This window comes from Ostrea edulis, chromosome 6, assembly GCF_947568905.1.
Source record: "Ostrea edulis chromosome 6, xbOstEdul1.1, whole genome shotgun sequence".
NCBI lineage: Eukaryota > Metazoa > Mollusca > Bivalvia > Ostreida > Ostreidae > Ostrea > Ostrea edulis.
The window spans coordinates 87,434,633-87,458,476 of record NC_079169.1 but is presented as its reverse complement, the minus strand read 5'-3'; the positions used below and the strand labels follow the sequence as shown (position 1 = coordinate 87,458,476).

At 35.6% G+C, this 23,844-nt stretch overlaps 1 protein-coding gene across 4 annotated transcripts in view; it reads left to right on the top strand.

Annotated features, from left to right (window-relative positions):
* The window catches only part of LOC125647453 (RNA-binding protein 33-like), a 38,115-nt gene extending 17,956 nt beyond the window's left edge, over nucleotides 1–20,159 (top strand). For all 4 annotated transcript variants that reach the window (XM_056142509.1, XM_056142510.1, XM_056142508.1 and 1 more), the window contains exons 11-18: nucleotides 968–1,334; nucleotides 2,891–3,094; nucleotides 3,746–3,920; nucleotides 5,019–5,160; nucleotides 7,232–7,866; nucleotides 12,045–12,152; nucleotides 12,420–12,502; nucleotides 15,220–20,159. In XM_056142509.1, coding sequence (XP_055998484.1) covers nucleotides 968–1,334; nucleotides 2,891–3,094; nucleotides 3,746–3,920; nucleotides 5,019–5,160; nucleotides 7,232–7,866; nucleotides 12,045–12,152; nucleotides 12,420–12,502; nucleotides 15,220–15,268 — 1,763 coding nt within the window. In that variant the 3' untranslated portion in view covers nucleotides 15,269–20,159. The remainder of the gene's footprint in view (nucleotides 1–967; nucleotides 1,335–2,890; nucleotides 3,095–3,745; nucleotides 3,921–5,018; nucleotides 5,161–7,231; nucleotides 7,867–12,044; nucleotides 12,153–12,419; nucleotides 12,503–15,219) is intronic.
* Nucleotides 20,160–23,844: the final 3,685 nt, after the last annotated feature.

The following is a 23,844-nucleotide window of genomic DNA, read 5'->3' as shown; positions in this document are numbered from 1 at the left end:
AAGTTATCATCTGTCTACATCAGTAGAGAGGTAAGTTATCATCTGTCTACATCAGTATCCAGGTAAGTTATCATCTGTCTACATCAGTAGAGAGGTAAGTTATCACCTGTCTACATCAGTATCCAGGTAAGTTATCATCTGTCTACATCAGTAGAGAGGTAAGTTATCATCTGTCTACATCAGTATCCAGGTAAGTTATCACCTGTCTACATCAGTAGAGAGGTAAGTTATCTGTCTACATCAGTATCCAGGTAAGTTATCATCTGTCTACATCAGTAGAGAGGTAAGTTATCATCTGTCTACATCAGTATCCAGGTAAGTTATCATCTGTCTACATCAGTATCCAGGTAAGTTATCACCTGTCTACATCAGTATAGAGGTAAGTTATCTGTCTACATCAGTATCCAGGTAAGTTATCATCTGTCTACATCAGTATCCAGGTAAGTTATCACCTGTCTACATCAGTATAGAGGTAAGTTATCACCTGTCTACATCAGTATCCAGGAAAGTTATCTGTCTACATCAGTATCCAGGTAAGTTATCATCTGTCTACATCAGTATCCAGGTAAGTTATCATCTGTCTACATCAGTATCCAGGTAAGTTATCACCTGTCTACATCAGTATAGAGGTAAGTTATCTGTCTACATCAGTATAGAGGTAAGCTGTAGTTTTCACCTGCCCACAATCAGTATAAATGTAAATTGTGACAGTTTGAAGTAATGGTTTAAATTTAGGTTTACTTTATGGAAAGAATTTAAGTGAGGTGTTAATATGATACATGGTGAATTTCATGGAATAAATACCTGTACTTCGTTGTGAGACAGGTGATTTTGATTTTCAGTACCCAAATACAGTCACATGAATTTAAAAAAAAATCAATTAGTAGTAATTTCACCTGGAACCATTCTGTTTGTACTGAAATCTTACATCATAACATGATAAGCATTTGTGATTTTTATTGACCAGGTCAGCAGACTCCACCAAGGCCGAGTGTTCCTTACCCAGCATACTCTAGAGGGCCTCCACCTCATCCTCACCCTCATCCAGCACCACAGCCCCTAATGGGGCATTATAACCAGGCACCTCGCAGTGGACCCACTCCATTTCATGGACAGCAGTTCCCTCCACACAGTCAGTACCATCCTTCGAGGCCCCCTCCACCACAGCCATTGATGACACCTAGCCATAGGTATCCGCCCGCTCAGCAACCTCCTCAGCCACTGATCAGGGCAGAACCACCCCCACATGTACGGATGGCACCCCCGTCCCAGCAGGGTCATAACATACCGCCCCCACCTCGTCATTACATTCAACAGGAGTACTCCCAACAGAGGTAGGGACACAGATATGCCCAGCAGAGGTAGGGACACAAATATGCCCAGTAGAGGTAGGGACACAAATATGCCCAGCAGAGGTAGCAATAGTTGTAGTGACGTGGTCTTAAGTGGGGCAGGGAGTTTTGTTTCTCATGCTACGATGATAGGTGTGTGCATGAAAGTCATATTTTGCTTTTGTACCTGTTGAAAATGACAACATACGATTATTAAAATGTATAAGGGGCAATTTTGATCATCTTGTTTCCTTTTTATGCAGTAAATTAATATTCACATTCATTCATAAGACACCTCTCGTGTGAAATCAGAAGTGATTATCACAATTTTTTGTAAAGTAGAATAGCATTCACAATGAATGGCGATTTCACTGAAGTGAGTACTTGCATAATATTAAAGCAATACAAGCTGTAACTGACGGTAAATAAATTGAAAAATAAAAGAACGAATATTTAACATATTTTTGATTAAATACACACTGTACATACTACTTAATAGAATCAGAGTGAATCTGAAGCAGTAAACCCGTCAAATCAGCAGAAAATGTCGATTCATAAATCATTGTCATCCTGTCAGTAATTCCTGCTCGTAATCTCCGATGTGCATTGACCTCGGAGGTCACCAGTTCGGAAAAAAGCGAAAGAGAGGTGGCAGATTTGTAAACAGTTTAACATGCCAATTTTATAGAAAATTTAATATCAATATTTCATTTGAGTTGCACATTTGTGTAATTATTGCTTTCTTACACTTATAGTGCTTCTTGTCATTCTTGAAACGATGTAATATTTTAAAACAAACGCCACGTGTAGTTACTCACGTCAGTTTCCATCTTTGTATATGACGTCGGTCTCAGCAACCCGATATGTTCAGCAATCATCGTTCCCGTGTCCATGTATACGACACAATGGCCGTTTATACGAAACGCTCATTGTAGGTATGCTCTCAAACAATATTTCCTTGTTTATTTTGTTGAATTTTTCTTAAGATCTTGGGGATTATATCAGTTATATCGATAGGAGGTAAATGATTCATAATTAGGTAGTTGAAAAAATACCGTCAATTACAGCTTGTATTGCTTTAAAGACATAGGGTCTATCTTTTATCTCAAAAATGACATCACAATATTTTGCAAGAACTCCAAAAGACAAATTTGTAGTATTAATTATGAGTTATCTATAGCTGCAGCGCCTTGAAATTGAAGTCATTTTGACGTTGTAGCCCTTTATAAAAATTTTGTCTGAAGGACAATATATTAAACTGGTACCCCGCTGATTGGTGGCTACTCACAAACATGAGAGTTGCGAAGTCAACAGGGTACCAGTTTAGGCTAATGAGCACAGGGAATTATTTTGTAATTACTATCGTATCCAATGTGTTTGTAAACATTCTGAAAAACTTTTTGTGATTTTCTAGTTATGATCTTTAATTTCGCCAACTTTTGGAACATGCAAAATTTTACCAATATCTTAGACACTATGCCTTTAAGATCACAGTATACACTATTGGATATAGTCCCCATCACAATAAAGGAAATTTACAGTGCTTAATGTTTATGTAGATATCCACCCCCAGGACGTGCCCCAGAGCCCTTCATACGGCATGATTTCCAGCCCCGAACACAGGCACAGCAGCCACCAAGATTTCAACAAAGGGCCCCTGGGTATCAGAACCAAGCTAGACCTCATGGATTTCATAGCCAGGGACAAAGAATGCCCAGAAATCCCAATCAAAATAATGGGGGACCAAGACAGCCTGTTCTGAAGTAAGTTGTGAAGCAGTTAGCTGCAGGAAAGGGAGTTGACTCGTATCATGTACATACACTGTATGAGATGATAGTCAGTTTCTGAAATGAAAAGTGCAGTCTTGTTTTGAATAATGGAAATTCAACATTACACTGTATGTTATGTGACCGATGACTGAAATTAATGCAAAGCGATCGAACAACTTTTTATGATAAATGTGGTGGATGTTTATTGCAAACAAACATGTATGAATATGAAAATCTAATAGAATGAAAAAGCTAGCTTACAAATGACTCTTCTAGTGGCCTTGACTGTTTGCAGTTCTTCTTGAAAACCAGTAAGACTGGGATATTTTGTAAAGTTTCATTCTTCGAAAGTTTGATTTTTGTACTCAATTAATTTTAATATGTGAACGATAAAACACACAAACAGGCAAGTTACTGCATGTATATTCAGTGGCGGATCCAGAGGGGTGGGGGTTGGAACCACCACCCCCTTTCATTAGAAAATTTTGTGGTAAAAAAAAAGCATTTTGAGGGTGGAAACACCCCCCCCCCCTTCTTTCAAAAACCCTGGATCTGCCCCTAATATTCCTCTTCCACAACCTAGTTGCAAGGGAAGAATATATGTACATGACTATAAATCTTCAAATTCTTTCAATCTTTTTACAGAGCAAAGCAAAATTCCGTATTGTTGGCACATGTCAAAAAACTGACAGATCGTGCCAAGAAATTTGGGCAGACTACACCAGTAGGGGCCACTAAGCCCCAGAAAAGGGCCTCGACTGAGGAAACCATCATAGATGCCTCCCCAGTAAAACAGAGCAAAGTAGAAATAGAACAACTGGTAAAGAATTCTTTTGACTATTGATAGAACTGATGTAACTGAATGATTATACATTTAACACATGTTCAGCCAATTTGTTCTTGTACACAGATAAAAAATGGATGAATGGGATTTTAATCAGTTTCAAATCTGGTTTGTTCATCCCCAAATATACACTTCATATCTCCTTATTACTCTGCACTTATTTGTTAGTTTGTCGGGCTGTATCATTTCAATTAACAGTAATGTCTAGGCACCGGGCAGATGTTGTCAGGCTGTATCATTTCAATTAACAGTAATGTTTAGGCACCGGGCAGATTCTGCACGTTACCACAGGGCTCAAAATAATCGATGGCCCAATGTTCAGGGGCTAGTAAATTATGGATTTGGGCTAGTGATTTGTAAAAACCATGTGCCCTTTCGGCTGGTTGATTTAAATACTTATCAAAATTCCTTAACGATTGGGCTAGTAAATATTAGATGTGTGTGCATCCAGGTTTTTATCGCAGGCAAAATATTTTCTTGATTTCTTTTTGGTAAGTTGTACGAAAAAAGTTGCACCATGTAGGTAAATTCATGAAATTCAATGTTTCTAAAAACGAGTTGTCTTAAGCGGAGTATACAACCGACAATCCCTCAATGATCCCTCAACACTTGACACAAAGTTAGAAGCCACAGGAGGTTTTCTGAATTAGTATACCCAAGAAAGCTCAGCTGCAAATTTCTTAGAATGAGCTGTCTAATTTGTGATGCATTCATAATCTTGTGAGATTAGTATACACAAATGACAAGAAAGTTGAAGATGACGCCGACTATTTTTTAAGTTTTTTATTGAAAAATGTGAATAAAAATAGTAAGATATGACATTTTTTAAACCCACTGTTGATGCTAGTATGAATAAACAAGATATTAGGTTTAACTATGAAAATGTGTCATTATTTTGAATATGGAATTTGGGCCAGTTGTTTTCATATCCACTAGTCAGAAGGGACAGTAAAAGTTAGCAATTGACCAGTAGAAATTAAAGTAGATAGCCCAAGGGACCAGTGAATAAAAACAGTTACAGTGTATTTCTAGCCCTGTACCACCACACTGTTACGATACAATCTCTATTACCAGACCCCAGAGGACAGAGAGCTACAGGCAAAGTTAGCACTGCAGGCTCGACAGAGAGAGCTGATCAGAAAACGGAAAGAGGCAAACAGACAAGCATTGGCTCAGAAGAAGCGAGAACAGCTGACACAGAGACTGGCAGAGAAAGGTACGTGTGCTGGTGAAATGAAACTAGAATATAGTATTTCTTGAGGAGTATTTGTTGCTTAAAATTTTAATGTACAGGTGACTTTTTGAAAATTCGATCTCGAGAAGTTCTTGATCTTCAAAGTGAAATCTCGGTCCAGATTTTTTTCTCTATAATAACAGCAAATTTACTCTCAGTCTTTTGAAATGAAATTTGGGTCCTGTATTTTTTGTTTCTCACTCTTGATCTCTTAAAGTGGTGGTAGTGTTATTTCCACTTGGACACCTTACCTAGATAATGGTCAGTGTCTTGAGCTAGCTTGGCTGTGATCATTGGGTGTTTATATTTGTGTAGGTGATACATCGCCTGAGCTTCTTTTTGGGATGGATAGTTAATTTGTTTGATTGGTCATTTTAACCCTACCCCTGCACTTTGTTTTAATTATAGAATTCTGCTTTAGATAAATTTACGACATGTTTAGACTGGACAATGAGACAGTAATGTTGAGAATATAATTTAGAGACATCCCAAGGAAACATCTTTATTTATTTGATTATATACATTTATTGCATGATAGTGGGGGAGATATGAAGATTTATTCACCCAAGAAAAATCATATTCGTTGCCCGAGGAAAATATGATTTTTCTTGGGTGAATAAATCTTCATATATCCCAAACATTCATGCAATAAATTGTTTATTATACTGAAACAAAGCAAGACTACAATAGTGCATTTGAAATTGGAGTCCGCTCATTGTATGTAGCCGAGATCACCCTAACGGTAACACTGCGCCGTCAACGTATTACAGTAGAAGGTACAAACAACGAAATGCAGTGATCTGGTAACCAGGGTTTTTTTTATTTCCATTCTCCTTGTATGTAGATTTACTTGCTTGTTTTTGTATCAACCCAAACCAGGCGATTTAACGAGGGAGATATGAAATTTTGTCATCTCTGGCACATGACTGTCTAAACCAATCAGATTACGTGTTGCATAGAATTCTAATACTGAGGTATGATAATGTGTTTTGTGTAAAGCGACTGGAAATTGTTACGATTGTTTCCCATGTAGTTAGTGACTGCGAAACTTCGTTATACAAGAAATTTATCATATAAATATGTATATGTACACATCTGAATATAGTAAAACTCAAATATAGCGAACACGGATAAAGTGAAATTACGGCTATAGAGAAGTGAAATTTATTTCCCCGGCAAATTCTTTACATATTCTATATAAAAATCTGCATCTATAACAAACACGAATATAGCGAATTTACAGATTTAACGATGTAAATTCCTATTTCCCTTGAATTAAAAATGAATGTAAAAATCCCCTTTTATAACGATTTTTTCCCATTCTAAACTCCTTGTGATTTTTAATAATCGTTTTCCATTGACTTGTTTGTATTTTTTCAAAAGAGGTTGTTAATGCAAAACAATACTTACACATATGTTTAATGAAATATGTTGTCGGTATTGTTTACTATTCTCGTTCTAAATCAAATTTGAAATTTGATTACATTTATTTTATTGTACACTCCTTTATTTGTGTAAAGCAGCAAGTAAATGACAACTGTAATAGACTGTATGTATTACACATAATTTTAATAACATTTTTCTTTCGACAAGTTCTTGCGTGATTTCATAATCAACCAAGATAAATTATCATATATAAATCAGTGTATATATTTCTTGTATAAAAATATTTCTTCTCGAAAATATATATAGGCTCACAATACAAACGCAAGTATAATGATTGCTGCTTTCTTATACCACTGATATACATGTACATGTAGAACAATCAGTTTTATAGCAAATTCGTTACATTTGAATTATGAATTTACTATTAACGTATAGCGAATTTTTAAGGATTGTCCGCAGAAATTCGCTATATATGTTATAGAATTAAAGTATTTGCTGATCTGGCACGTTTTTATGAATGGGAATCGCCATTCAGGTTGCTTTCTTGTTTCATGGTTCGAGAGCATTTACTGTTTGTTTTCATGCCTTTCCATGTTGTGTGGTTTGTTATTGTAGCAGTAAGGATTTACTGCTGTTAGTTACATGCCTGTATTTTGTTTATTTATAGGTCAGACAATTGATGACGTCGAGCAACTTGATACGCCTAGTTTAAACCAGATTAAAACAGTGCAGACCACTCCAAAAAAGGTTCAACAACCTATACAGCCCCCACGTGTTGGTCCACAGATCAAGACATTAAACTCAAATCAGGTTCGCTTTCCTAATGCGCAAGTTGCACATTCTGTTCAAACAAATGCACAGAAGACAATTGGGAACATCCGTGCTAGTAAGCCAATCAACAAAACGGCTACAAACCAGACATTGAGTGCAAAGACTGCTGGTTCCAATAAAAAACTGATGAAGAGGATAGAAACTGTCAAGAAAAACGCTCAAGGGGATATCATATCCAGGGAAATTAAACTGGTTCCCATTGAAGATGAGGCAGACGCTAGTGAGGAAACATCTTTGTTGAAGCATGGCAAGGTTCAGGTGATCAAAAACACTGCCCCCGTGTCCCCCATTGGAGGTCAACAGACAGGAAATCGAACTGTAGTGAGTGGGAATTCTGGGAATCGGTCCGTTATCTCGCCAGGCCTGTCCCCCAGGTCTGGCAACAGGGCAGTAGTCAGGATAAACCCAGTGCCTGGGGATAATGAGGAAGGAGACCAGAGAAATGTGGTCAGTCAGCAAGGAACTAACAGGGTAAGTGTAGAAAAATGTGTACCTAAGTAAAAGAAACTGTGAACAGGAACAGGCTTTTGTGATCATGGCAGACTCTGAGATCACTGCCAGTCAGGAGGAAATGGCTTTCATGGCAGACAATAAGCAGGGTTGGAAATTACGGCCAGCCTGCCTGCCCAAGATGGTGTATTTCTCAGTCAGGCGAGGAAAAATTTTCATGGCCCAGAATTCGGGTTAATTTTAACAGCCAGTGTACTACAACAATTGTCACAAACAAGCTTTTATTAGTAAACTCCCTCATGAAAAATGATAAATATCACAAAACTGTAAATCAGGACTGGCAGATTTGGAATGGACTGGCAACTTTTGAATGTAACCATCTCTGTGACTGGCTTATAATTTCCCTGTGTTTCCCGTCCTGCTGCTAGACCACAGTGTGCCTGGGTGGAGTTACTTCCATGTGGTTATCATATGTGTGGAGCTTTATTAGATCACCCGAGTTTACTCAGGTGACCTATTGCAATTGGCTGTTGTCAGTGCGTTAACAATTTAACATGTTTAACTTCTTCATAACTACTATTCCAATTCTTTTTAAATTTGGTATGAAGCATCTTTTGGACAAGGGGGATATAAATTGTAAATTCCAGGACTCCTACACCCCTAGGGGCGGGGCAAAAACTGCCCAAAATTGACCAATTTTCAAAAATCTTCTCAAGAACTGCACATGTGTTACAAAAACTTAATGCATAGTGATGTAGAGCAGGAAGACCTCAACCAAAATTATAAATTTCATGATCTACAGAGTAAGGGTTCTTACCCCAGGGCAGGGCCAAACTTATTATATAGTGTTTATGTGTAAAACACTTTTAAAATACCATCTTCTTTAGTGCTATTGATACTAAATTGAAACTAAATGGATATTTAGAAAGAGCAGGTAGTCCTTTACCAAAATTGTCAATTTGATGATCACAGGGGTTAGGGTTTTGGTATCGGGGTGTTGCCAAAATGGTCAGTTATTAAATGTGTGAACACTAGAAATTTTTAATTTCTTCTTGATAACCACCGTTCTAATTCTTTTCTAATTTGGTTTGAAGCATCTTTGGAACAAAGAGGACATAAATTGTCAATTTCAGGATTCCTGCACCCCTGAGGCATTAGGGGCAGGGCAAAAACTGCCCAAAATTGACCAATTTTAAAAAATCTTATCTAGAACTGCACATGTTTAAGAAAAACTAAATGCATAGTGATGTAGAGCATGAAGGCCTCTACTTAAATTGTAAATTTCATGATCCCCGTGGTAGAGGTTCTGACCCCAGAGTGGGGCCAAACTTGGTATATAATGTTTATGTGTAAAACACTTTGATAAAATCTTTAGTGCTATTAATACTAAATTGGAACTAAATGGATATTTAGAAAGAGCAAGTAGTCTTTTACCAAAATTGTAAATTTGATGATTTCCAGAGTAGGAGTTCTGACCCCAGAATGGAGCCAAACTTAGTATATAGTATTTATGTGTTAAAAGTTTGCTGATACTGTATAAAATATAAATGCATACTTAAGGAATAGCAGAAAAGGATTTACAAAAAATGGTGAATTTCACAACCTAGGGTTTTGACTCTAGGATGGGTCCAAATTAGTCATATCTTTTGATTTTTTAATGTTATACACCTATTTAGTGTTAAATTTAGGATCTAGAGAGGACACACATATGTTCAAAAGGGCACTTTTCTTCGCGGCAAGACAATTTTTGGGCACTTTCATTGTATCATACTATGATAGTAATAGAATAATCATTTAGTCTCTTTAAAAGTTAACATCTGCTGCCTTGATTTTAAACTTTTCATTCAACCTTGGGAAATAAAGAATAATTATTTATATCAACAAATTTTTATTTTTTTTTTAATTATAGAGAAAAAATCAATATATGCACCCAGGGGTGCATAAGCCGAGTTGCATGGGATACATTGTAAAGTCAGGAATTATGTGGCATATTTATAATTGTGAAGAACTAATATCAGTTTTAAACTTTTCGAGTTACTGTCCAGAAACCATATTTGTCAGAAGTTTTCAATCTATTTTTGGTCACTGTGACCTTGACCTTTGACCTTTTTTCTCCAAAATCAATAGGGGTCTTCCTTACCTGGTACCCAACAATAAAAAGTTTCATTTGATTCGGATTTAAACTTTCTGAGTAATCATCCGGAAACCAAATTTATCTGAAATTTTCATTCTATTTTCATCACTATGACCTTGACCTTTGACCATTTTTCTCCAAAATCAATAGGGGTCTTCCTTACCTAGTACCCAACAATATATCAAAGTTTCATTTGATTCAGATTTAAACTTTCTGAGTAATCATCCGGAAACCAAATTTTTCTGAAATTTTCACTCTATTTTCATCACTGTGACCTTGACCTTTGACCATTTTTCTCCAAAATCAATAGGGGTCTTCCTTACCTGGTACCCAACAATATATCAAAGTTTCATTTGATTAGATTGTAAACTTTTCGAGTTATCATCCGGAAACCAATTGTTGACGCCCAACCACCCGCCAGTCTGCCCGCCAACCCGGCCGCCCGCCTGCATCACCAAACCAATAGCCGAGTTCAACTTCGTTGCAACTCGGCTAAAAAGGGCATGGTGCAATTAAAAAGGGCATGGAGCGGCGTCATGCTAGTTTGCTTTAGATTTAACACTACTATTATATTATGTAAAGCCTTTCATCAGTGTATGCACTTTTGAGGGCAATGAAGTTTTAAGAGCACATCTCGTTTTATACTGTTGCTGAACATTAGAATTTTAGCTTAGATATTCAGAACAGGAAATTATTTCTAGATTTCATAGCCCTTGGGAATAGTGATACTTTTTCACTAGTACTCAGGTGACCGATAAGGCCTGTGGGCCTCTTGTTCACTACAGAATTTGCAAGCATAGCATTGATTTTTGAATAATTAAGGTGGATTTCAGTTGATATATAGCTATATACTTGACTTGCTTCTAAAAGAGTGATTTGTAAACTTTTTAGCCGAGTTGCACAAAGTTGAACTCGGTTATTGGTTGGGTGTCAACAATTGGTTTCTGGATGATAACTCGAAAAGTTTACAATTTAATCAAATGAAACTTTGATATATTGTTGGGTACCAGGTAAGGAAGACCCTTATTGATTTTGGAGAAAAAAGGTCAAGGTCACAGTGACCGAATATAGAATGAAAATTTCAGGAAAATTTGGTTTCCTGATGATAACTCATAAAGTTTAAATCTGAATCAAATGAAACTTTGATGTATTGTTGGGTACCAGGGTCTCCCTATTGATTTTGGAGAAAAAAAGGTTAAAGGTCAAGGTCACAGTGACCGAATATAGAATGAAAATTTCAGAAATATTTGGTTTCCGGATGATAACTCAGAAAGTTTAAATCCGTATCAAATGATACGTAAGATATTGTTATGTACCAGGTAAGGAAGACCCCCATTGATTTTGGAGAAAATAGGTTGAAGGTCAAGGTCACACTGACCGAAAATAGATTTTAAAATTCCCAAAAATTTTGGTTTCCAGAGGATAACTCGAAAAATTTTAATTTGAATCAAATGAAACTTTGAGATATTGTTGGATACCAGCAAAGCAAGGCCCCTATTGATTTTGGAGAAAAAAAGGTCAAAGTTCAAGGTCACAGTCACAGTGACCGAAAATAGATTGAAAACTTCAGACCAATATGGTTTCTGGACAGTAACTCGAAAAGTTTAACCCTGAAATTAGTTCTTCACAATTATAAATATGCCACATCATTCCTGACTTTACAATGTATCCCATGCAACTCGGCTCATGCACCCCTGGGTGCATATATTGATTTTTCTGTCTCTTACTATTTGTAAACAAACACTGTAACCTTTACCTGTGTGTGTGCAGCAATTAAAACATCAAAATGTGTCATCGTGACTGATTGGTCGATATATCATTGTCATTTCATAAATATTCATGAAAATCTATGGTTTCGCTGATTATACAGCCTCAGTTTGATGTAGAGTAGGTACAACAGGACTCAGTAAGCATTGCTAGCGATGATGGTCTTGGCCAATGTCATTCATTATCTAGGTAATTCAGAATGAAATAAATTGAATATGCCTAGTTTGGTGTATTTGCATGTTGGAAGTAGTATGTTTATGGAAAAGTCTGAATTATTAAATTTTTCTCTTAAATTCAGAGAATTGTTGTTACTTCGAAACCGAAGAAGGTTATGGTGAAGAATCTCTCTGTGTCTACATCTGATGTGATGATCAAGAATCTCTGTACAACCGTAGGGCCAGTGGAGGTACGTATTAATTATCCTCTCCAGAACGAGGATTACAATATATTAATTAAATATTCTAGCTTCTCCTCTAAAGAACCTCAAGGATTTTGGTAGTTTAATCAATATTATTAGAAAAGGCTGAGAGAAAAAAGGTTAGAAGAAAATCATATAAAAGTACATTTGGTAGATCTATTTTCATTGAAGTTTGTGGTTTCATTTTGAATTCTGAATCTTAAAAGTGAAGTCATATATGTTTGTGATACTCAAAATTTTATACTTTGTTTGCAGAGCATAGAGAGAGCAGAGAATGATGCCTTGGTGACGTTTATTGACGGGAAACATGCAGCATTGTTTGCACAGAAATACAATAGGTACTAGTGTTTGTGAATGTTGTGTTTATTGACGGGAAACATGCAGCATTGTTTGCACAGAAATACAATAGGTACTAGTGTTTGTAAATGTTGTGTTTATTGACGGGAAACATGCAGCATTGTTTGCACAGAAATACAATACGTTCTAGTGTTTGTAAATGTTGTGTTTATTGATGGGAAACATGCAGCATTGTTTGCACAGAAATACAATAGGTTCTAGTGTTTGTAAATGTTGTGTTTGTAAATGTTGTGTTTGTAAATGTAGTGTTTGTAAATGTTGTGTTTATACAATAGGTTCTAGTGTTTGTAAATGTTGTGTTTATACAATAGGTTCTAGTGTTTGTAAATGTTGTGTTTATACAATAGGTTCTAGTGTTTGTAAATGTTGTGTTTGTAAATGTTGTCCAGTTCTGGAATGAACTTCTTAGTTCTCTGCTGTAGAGTAAGGTTATAGGGATTGCTCTTATAGTGAATTACCGCTTATAATGCAGGGATTCTCATTCCTGATAGGGTGAATTACCGCTTATAATGCAGGGATTCTCATTCCTGATAGGGTGAATTACCGCTTATAATGCAGGGATTCTCATTCCTGATAGGGTGAATTACCGCTTATAATGCAGGGATTCTCATTCCTCATAGGGTGAATTACCGCTTATAATGCAGGGATTCTCATTCCTCATAGGGTGAATTACCGCTTATAATGCAGGGATTCTCATTCCTCATAGGGTGAATTACCGCTTATAATGCAGGGATTCTCACTCCTCATAGGGTGAATTACCGCTTATAATGCAGGGATTCTCATTCCTCATAGGGTGAATTACCGCTTATAATGCAGGGATTCTCATTCCTGATAGGGTGAATTACCACTTATAATGCAGGGATTCTCATTCCTCATAGGGTGAATTACCGCTTATAATGCAGGGATTCTCATTCCTCATAGGGTGAATTACCGCTTATAATGCAGGGATTCTCATTCCTGATAGGGTGAATTACCGCTTATAATGCAGGGATTCTCATTCCTGATAGGGTGAATTACCGCTTATAATGCAGGGATTCTCACTCCTCATAGGGTGAATTACCGCTTATAATGCAGGGATTCTCATTCCTCATAGGGTGAATTACCGCTTATAATGCAGGGATTCTCATTCCTCATAGGGTGAATTACCGCTTATAATGCAGGGATTCTCATTCCTGATAGGGTGAATTACCGCTTATAATGCAGGGATTCTCATTCCTGATAGGGTGAATTACTGCTTATAATGCAGGGATTCTCACTCCTCATAGGGTGAATTACCGCTTATAATGCAGGGATTCTCATTCCTCATAGGGTGAATTACCGCTTATAATGCAGGGATTCTCATTCCTGATAGGGTGAATTACTGCTTATAATGCAGGGATTCTCACTCCTCATAGGGTGAATTACCGCTTATAATGCAGGGATTCTCATTCCTCATAGGGTGAATTACCGCTTATAATGCAGGGATTCTCATTCCTCATAGGGTGAATTACCGCTTATAATGCAGGGATTTTCATTCCTCCACGTAGATGAAAATAACCATTGACTCATTGGATATCACAAATGACTTCCTATGTGGCTTATCAGATGAGTTCTGATTAGTTAATGAGATCGGTGTAAATCTCTGTACACCCTACTGAAGTTAAATAACATGACGTCACTGTTTGTATTTATAAAATTAATGACATTTGTTACTGAGAACATATTAATTCTGATTCTGTGTACTGTGTTGTCATGTTATTTACCCCCAGCTTGTTAAACACCTCAAGTATTTGATATGAATTTCCTAATTTTCATCACTAAATAATTGCATTTATGTTCTGAATCACCAGTTCAAATGAACATGAATTATTCGTAAAATAAAACACAAACACTTTATATGTAGAATGAGCTTTGTTCACAAGTGTAGTAAACTTGATTGATATTCATCTGCCAATCTTCAAAACAGGGATTGGACTTATACATGTATGTATCTATTTTACAAAAGAAGAAAAAGCAACAGTATTGAAATAGACATGAATGTAACAATATTTGGATAGGCTGGAGGAGGTGTAGTCCATTGAAAGTCTACTGTATACAAGGATGAAATCATGTGTAGCACAATACCAACCTATGCACCTGTGAAAAAATATAAATAGCCAATTGATCACCAACAATCCCATGGGGATCCGAGTTAGAAAAGGTCCTCAGTACCCCTTGCTTGTCTTAAAAGGCAACTAAATTGGGCGGTCCTTCAGACCGAGAAAACTAGGCCCTGTGACACAGAAGGTATGGAACAATCAAGATCGCCCCCTCCCGCTCAAAGGCTGTAAGCGCCAAGCATAGGCCTAAATTTTGCAGCCCTTCACCAACAATGGTGACATCTCCATATGAGTGAAATATTTTCAAGAGGGACATTAAACAAAATTTAATCGATCGCCAATACTACCACATCTGCTAAATTCATAACTCTCGCATATGTTTCCCCGTAATTTTAATAGATATGTGTAATATCCTTTGGTTATAATAAATTTGTTATCCAGGTCCAATCAAGGATGTAAGAGCATTAACTCTGGATTGTATTTCATACACCATAACTAATATTTATAACTAATATTATGCCTATTTTGAAAATCCTTTGGAGCTTCACTGTAAATGTTGATGTCGTAGTAGGTAATCCATGTTTGAAAACCTGTGTGTAAATAATAAACTTTGTTTGCAGAACACTTCTAGACCTCTCTACAATCCTTGTGTCACTTGTACGATACTGAAACAACATAACTCAAGATCATCAAAAATCAGGACGAAACAGTGAAAGAGGGAGGGGCAACATATGGAGAAGGTTACGAAGGAAAACAGTCTCAGGAACAGAGTTCATCTCGACAGAATTAGCTTCCATCTTTATAGAACTTGAGAAGACCGTGTTGGGGATTAGTGAGAAATTGTTGTTGTTTTTTTATTGCAAATGAACTATATATAGATAGTAGCATAACTTCACAAAAAATGTCACCTAAAATGACATTGACCAACATCTATGTGGGTTTTTTTTATTAGCTTGGTTATTTTTTCAAATGGATAACATCTTTACAATTTACATTACAGACAAAAACAAAACAAATTGAAGCTCCAACATACAAATTTAAATCTCGCACCAATTTCTTTCCAAAAATTTCTACTTGACCCGGTAGTATTTTGCTATGAAGGCACACACAGGTGTGTATTTTCCCCCCACACTTTTTACTGTGGTTTGTGCCTTCTATGGTAAATGATTGAAATGTATTTATGTCATAGAACAGCGTGGCAGATCTGTATACTGTATTTGGTCCCCAGAGCTGTGATATTTTTGTAGAATTTCAATGAAAGTAATATCTGACATTTAGAAGCACTTTTGAGTTGGGAAGAGGTGGGAGTGGAAGTAGTTTAGATGAATGGACGTGTAATAAACACCGCTGGTAAATTTCAGTCGTATATTACCCAATCAGAGATATTAACATGACATTACAGTCAACCATTTCCTTGTTAGAATACATTCACACCTATTTTCATAATTTTATACACCACACTGGTGTTAGCAGCACTGAGGAGGTGGTGAGAGATAGATACAGGATTAATTTTCAGTTTAAATTTAATTATTTATAGGATTAAAACGGGAGTAGTGAAATGGGGGATGTTCTTTCCTGGGAGGTTTAAAATTTACGTTAAATAATTTGATTAAATGTTGCTCATTTGTTACTGAGGTTGAATTTTTATATTTAATTGGGGAAAAGACGATCTGCTTTCTGCGAAAAGCTTCAAATGATCAAAATAATTAGATTGTTCAGGAAACTAAGCAAATTTAATCTCCGATTTTAATTTGTAGAGGAGGAGTGTAGTTATTTTTTGTGTTCAGGAAACTAAGCAATTTAATCGCCCATGTTAATTGGTAGAAGAAAAGTGAAATTGTTCTCTGTGTTTAGGCCAAAAGAAATTGATGGGGTGGTTTCCATGACATGCTTTTCAGAAATAGAGTAGGCAGGTTAGAAAAAAAACATTTCTGTGATTGAAATATTGAAAATGTTTGTAACTCCAGTAGAGAAATGAAAAATATGCATAATACTCTGATACTGAAATATTTTGTGAATGTCACTCAAAAATTTAATATCGTCCATACTTTTGAATCATCAACATTTTGGGGTTACCAAGTGCATATAATTTAATCACAATAATTGGATCCCAATCCTGAGCTTTGAAAATTGGGCGAGGGATCGAAAAATAGAGTAGGTTGGGAAACCGGAATCACACAATTTTTGGGGTTTTTTTAATTTTGCACCTTATATATGTTGAAATAAAGTTAGGTTTATGAAAGTGCAGACAAAAGACCGATACAGGTACAATAGATTTTAGATAATCAATGGTACCCACCATTGTGCAAAATAAAACAATGCTTGAATATATATCTAGGCAACTGTAAAGTTAAAAGTAGAGTTTTAAACCTAGAAGGAAATGAATATGAAATTAACAGACTGGAAGGACCTGTTTTAGGGTGTGAAAATAAAAGTAATCACGATTAAAGTTTCCCATTATTGAAGTAGGACTATGACTATAAAGTTAAATAGATTTTGTTCTTGCAGTTCCTCGATATCTTTAGGTAATCATATCGCTCATGTCATAGACAACTAACTCTGAAAACTTCTAATACATTTGAAATGTATGTTGACCATTGTACAAAGTAAGGAAATAGACTGGGTTCAAGTAACGAAATTAACTCAGAATAATTGTAAAATAGACGGTATGTCAACCGTTATTTGAATTCGTCAGAAAGTATAAATAAAATCACTACATTGATCTTGGGGCTCAACCTACAATGATGCAGACCGTCCCATGTGTGACAGTTTTTCTATCAGATAGCCTAAAATTTCAGAGGGAGAAAGAGGGGGGGGATCTGATTTAGAACAAACAAAAGAATTTTATGTCATTTCATCCGATTATAGTTAGCTAGGTTGCATTTAACAAAAATATCATTTTTTAAAAACCTTTTTCTTGATGTCTGCCTCTACACTTAATCAAACTTGTCCGTGGTGGGTTTTTTTTTTTGGTTTTTTTTTTTGTAAATATGGAAGGACTTATATTTTTTTCGGAATGAAATATTGTCATTGAATACCACTACACACTGATGACGTGTAACAATATGCCCTCCCTCAAACGCTCACTTCACATACATGTATATAAACTAACACTCGCTTCACATACATGTATATAAACTATGTGTTCATTTCTTGTCTTGAGTCTTGAAAGTCAGTTGAAATCTTTGGAGACAAGAAACAACATAAAAGGAGTAACTGACTGATAGACTAGAGGCGTAATAAAAACTCAATTCAGTTACAAAACATTGTACTGTACAACGGGGATGAAGTCGAGTGTGAACTGTGATGAATTATTCTAATATGTCCTATGTGTAACCAGAGAAAGTTGAACGATGATAATTGAAGTGGAAATGTAGAATCATGTGCTAATTGAGGTAGAGAAGTGGAAGAAACAATGTGAAAATTGAAATGAAAACGTGGAAGAAACACTATGCTACTTGGTGTGGAAACGTGAAAGAAATAATGGGAAAATTGAAATGGAAACGTGGAAGAAACAATATGCTACTTGTAGTGAAAATGTGGAAGAGACAATGTATGTCTCAGGAGACTGATCTTCATTATTCTTGGATTACATAAACTTTAAAGGTTTAACAGCCTATCTCATATAAAACATGCATTTACCCAACATTGTCTGTTATTCAACGTGATCTTGTTTATATCGAAATTTGACTTGTCGGTGTGTGTAGATTTTTCAACGTGACCTTGTTTATATCGAAGCTTGACTTGTCGGTGTGTGCAAATGTTTCTACAATGGAAAGAAATGGACTAAGGATACATATTACAGGACGCAAAATGGAAGCCTGAACAGTTTACTCACTTTATATATATATATATATATAATATATATATATATATACACATTAAATCATAGTCCCTCATAAGTAATCATCCCCTAATAGTCCTCTGTATATTACATCATTATTTTTCACAAATCTTGAAAAAATAAGACTTATAAACAAAAATTATGAAGTCAAACACTGATAGAGCTACATTGTAATTTTGTAGAATGCTTTTAAATGAAGTGATGTAGGAGTTGAGCGTCATTTGTTAGAAGTATTTGACAGTAAAAATGTTGATGTTGACTTTGTTTATATTTGAACGAGCTGTTGATTAACTTCAACAATTGTGAATTTGTTGTAAATATCAATTGAGATTTTACGAGTGACTTAAAATCATCTTAACATGCCATTTAGAATATTGAAGAGGTAAATATTGCAAAAATACAAACTGGTATGTTTTGTGTACATGATTATGGTATAAATTTACATTTGTCAATAAATAGTTATACTTTGAACCTTAATGGATTCTTGTCACTTTGTTGTTGTTTATTTGTGAAGAATGCAGAGACTTTTTGATGTTCATGGTTTTATTTTATATAACCTTGTGTGAATTTCACACTTTTGCTATTTGTAAATGTATTTACATTGTCTGCAATAAGATGATTTTTTATATATTTATTTCTGATAAACATTGGATCTGCATTCTTTTTTTATGCTATTTTTCATCAGATCATTCATGTTGTAAGATTGTTTTTGATTGTAATGAAGATTAATTGTTCATTATGAAATTTTTCATAGAGTATTATACTGAGTTTAGTGAAACTTGTTTAATCAGACATACAACTTTATTATTAAGTTTGATTTTCATTCATTACTTCAAACTTCATCTGTTATATACATGTACAGTCAAATACAGTTACACTGAACAGGCTTATAATGAATTCACGTTGATAGTGAAGTGATTTTCTTTCCCTGTAGTTTTGAAACGTATCATGAACTTAGAGATATAACTATTACGTTTATAGCAAATCAAAATGTTGATCCTCAGCACATTGTTATAAACGTGATTTATTGTATTTATGTGATCTCTGATATAAAATGTGTTATGTTCAGATTAAGCAGGTTTTACTAGATTCAGAATAACAGATTTCTGACAGAATATTTATTATGTCCATTGGTAGTGTTCAATGTGTGTACATTTTTAGCTCACACTATCAGTGTATCATGGACTGCTGGTTTAGTTCATGTGTTTTATGAATTGTTGAGATGTTTTAACTCCTGTATCTTATTTCAGAGGCAGTAGAAATAAGAGTCGTTTCTATAACTAGAAAAAGTATTGGACACAAGGGTAAGGAATTAGAAATGACATCTGAGATTTTTTAATCATTCGAGGGAAAGAAAATATTGGACAAATGTGACAAGAGATTTAGAGGTAAGTTTCGATCATCATACAGAAAGTGACAGACTAGAAGTTTTATTGCACTATCATGAGGAAAATTAGATTGCAAGGAAAAATACCCAATAGTGTAACACCATTCATCAGCACCTGACCTTACAATGTGGGCATATTCCCAAATCCTGAAGCCCGACATCTTGCAATATGGGCATATTCCTAGACTACAAAGCTTGTCATATTCCCAAAACACATCTGCAGACATCTCAGAATGAAGGCATATTCCCAAAACACAAATCTGAATATCTGGGAGTGTGGACATATTTTCAAAACACAAATCTGAATATCTGAGAGTGTGGACATATTCCCAAACACAAATCTGAATATCTGAGAGTGGACATATTTTCAAAACACAAATCTGGGCATCTTCTCGTGATATGGGCATATTCCCCCAAATTTCCTCAAATTGTGGGCATATTCCCGAACGTAAAGATGGGCATATCTCAAAACACAACAATGTTGGGCATTTTTTTCTGAATATGGACATGTATTCTCAAAACTCAAATCTGGGCTCCCCAGAATGTGAGCTTATTTCCAAAAATTCTCAATGACTTGTCCTTTGCTCTTTCAACGCACTAGTTGCAAAACTGTAGTTCTCTGGGGGGGGGGGGGGGGGGGGGAGACATTGGCATACCAGGGAGCTACAACCTTCAATTTACAGCACAACTTTCCTGAAGCAGCAAGTTTTCAGTTCGAATCGGGTTCTTATGAATGCTTGAAAGTATGTATCTTAACACAAGCATAGAGGGAAAAGCTGTAGAAAATAGTTTTGAATATTAAAATGCAGAGGTTACTGGTAATGTGAGACTTGTATCATGAGCAAAAAAACATGCTGTAAATGGAAAGATTTTTTGCATGGATACATATCCCCTGTTAATTTTAGATTCTTGAAAGATGTGAGAGGGAAATGTATAGCTTTGTATGGTAAGGCAGAATATAGGTTTTATAGGAAGCTAAACACTTAATGATGTTGCTGTGCATACCATACCTGCCATTTGAGTCTGTTTACGGTGAGTACATTTGTACCTGTCGTCTGTACTTCTCATTGATTTATGTATTGCTGTATGTACAAGCACCTGTCTATGGTATGTAGATTGCTGTATGTATAAGCACCTGCCTGTGGTATGTAGATTGCTGTATGTACAAGCACCTGTCTATAGTATGTAGATTGCTGTATGTACAAGCACCTGTCTATGGTATGTAGATTGCTGTATTTTACAAGCACCTGTCTATGGTATGTAGATTGTTGTATGTACAAGCACCTGCCTATGGTATGTAGATTGCTGTATGTACAAGCACCTGTCTATGGTATGTAGATTGCTGTATGTACAAGCACCTGTCTATGGTATGTAATTCTGTACCTGTCTTAGATATATAGATTACTGTATTTACATGCTGGGTAGAGAAGAATTTGAAAATGATCATTCTTTATTTGTGGTTTAGAAGAAAGTTGTTTATGTATTAATTATGTATCTGGTTCTTCCTGTGTATATTTATCGCATTCTGAATTACATGCGTGATCTGATGATAATAGCTAACATCTAAACAAGTTTGTTTTTCAGCTTATAATTGGCAGCTACAACATATATTGTGCAATATCCTATATGTTAAAATGTATATTTTTATTTATTTTATTTATTTAAAAGATGTTTTTGATGTGTACAGTTTATGTGTGTGATCTGTTTCCACATTCATTCGATATTTAGCATCGTCATCGACGGTTTTGATATTGTGGCAGCATCACTGAATTTATTCTTGCCGAGTATTGTTTTAAATTTACTGGCAGTCTGTTGTGCTGTGGATATTAGTTCATTTGTAGGTATGCTATGAGGGGGTGGGGTGTTTATTAGATTGTAGAATCTCATTGGTCTGTTGTGTGAATGATATCTGTTCATCCAGAGAATCTCATTGGTCTGTTGTACCGGGGGAGAAGGGGTATCTCCCCTTGTTCAGAGAAGCCCAGTATTCTGTTGTTAGGGGGTTTCGGTTGACTGATTATAATTAATGCTTAGTAAAGTACTTATAAACCTGTATTAAGAAATTTATGTGAAACTATATGTCTCTCATTTTTGTGAAATGGTTGTGCTGTAGGGAGTACATGTATTGGTTTATCTAGAGAAGCACAGTGGTCTGTTGTATGGAGGGTGTCAATTTATTCTGATATATAGCTTCATTGTTTCATATATATTTAAGGCAATAGTACGTAGGTTACCATGACAACAAGACAGCGTCTTGGCAACTGAGTTGCCTCTGATGCTTTGCAAATCATTTAACCATAGAAACCAAATAAAGAATCGGGATGATTAGTCTTTTCACCTCCGTGTTGTATTGATGTTTGGGTGCCCATGGCTGGCTGTTTGAGTCTTTTCACCTCCGTGTTGTATTTATATTTGGGTGCCCATTGCTGGCTGTTTGAGTCTTTTCACCTCTGTGTTGTATTGATGTTTGGGTGCCCATGGCTGGCTGTTTGAGTCTTTTCACCTCCGTGTTGTATTGATATTTGGGTGCCCATGGCTGGCTGTTTGAGTCTTTTCACCTCTGTGTTGTATTGATGTTTGAGTGCCCATGGCTGGCTGTTTGAGTCTTTTCACCTCCGTGTTGTATTGATGTTTGGGTGCCCATAGCTGGCTGTTTGAGTCTTTTCACCTCCGTGTTGTATTGATGTTTGGGTGCCCATAGCTGGCTGTTTGAGTCTTTTCACCTCCGTGTTGTATTGATGTTAGGGCGCCCATGTCTGGCTGTTTGAATTCCAACTCCTACCAGACTTAGTTGGTTTTTGTAGTATTGGGTTTTTATGGCAGGTTTATTACAATTTCAGGTTTTGAGATGTGCCTTTTCTGTAATGATTAGGAGGAATTCTATCATTTCTATGTATGGCATATCAAACATGGTATATGAAATATTGTAATATTTTATCTTTTCCATTTATATTGTATAATTTTTCACTTGTATAGGATACTTTCCATTTGTATTGTATATTTTCCATTTGTATTGTATATTTTCCATTTGCCTTCTATAATTTGTCATTGTATATTTTCCATTTGTATTGTAAATTTTTCTTTATTTGTAGTATAAGTTTTCATTGTGTTGTGTCTGAGGAGTGGTTTATTTTGAGTTGTTATGAAGGATTTCGTCTGTATCATGTTCAGCGCAGGACTAGTTAAACATTAGGTTTATAAGCAAGGGAAAGTTCAGTAGAACCTACATATACTTGTGGGTAAAAAGTAGTAATGAAAAGATAATAGCTTGATAATCGAACCATGGTTTAAACCAATTGAAATCCTTTGTAACAAGCTAAAATAAACAATCCTTCGGATACAATACGAATGAAAAATTAAACAATACAAATGAAATTATACAATACAAATGAAATTGTACAATACAATTGAAATTATACAATACAATTGAAAGGTTGGTTGGTTTTATATTGTTTAACATTCCGCTCGAGAATTTTTAAATGTCAATACATATGAAGCAGACTGAAAATATACATGTACTATATAGATGGAAAGTTTACAATGCTGACATACACAATACAAATGAAAATGTACATTACAATGCATTTTTCACAATGCAAATTACAAGTGGAAAAGATTAAATATTGCAAAATTTGACTGGTCATATCTCTCTTTGCAAGTGGGATGGTTTTTGTTCATTTCTTTTCAAGACAGATTTTATACATGGTTTTTATTCATTTCTTTTCAAGACAGATTTTATACATCCCCCGGAAAATGTAGGTATTTTGTACTGTCCTTAGACTTCAGAAAGTTTCTATACTTCTTGACTTTGTCCATGTACCGGGAGTTTGGTTTACCGCTGCAAGTGAACATACTCTTTGTTGAAACCCTCGTGTTAGAGATGGCCAATGTGTGCACGTGATTCAAAGGTTGTTCTATGAATACAGGTGTTTTCTGAATTTTGAATGCAATGTTTTTGGCTGTAACTGTTTGGTCATTTTATACTATAGTTTCTGATCTATATACTTTGTTTAA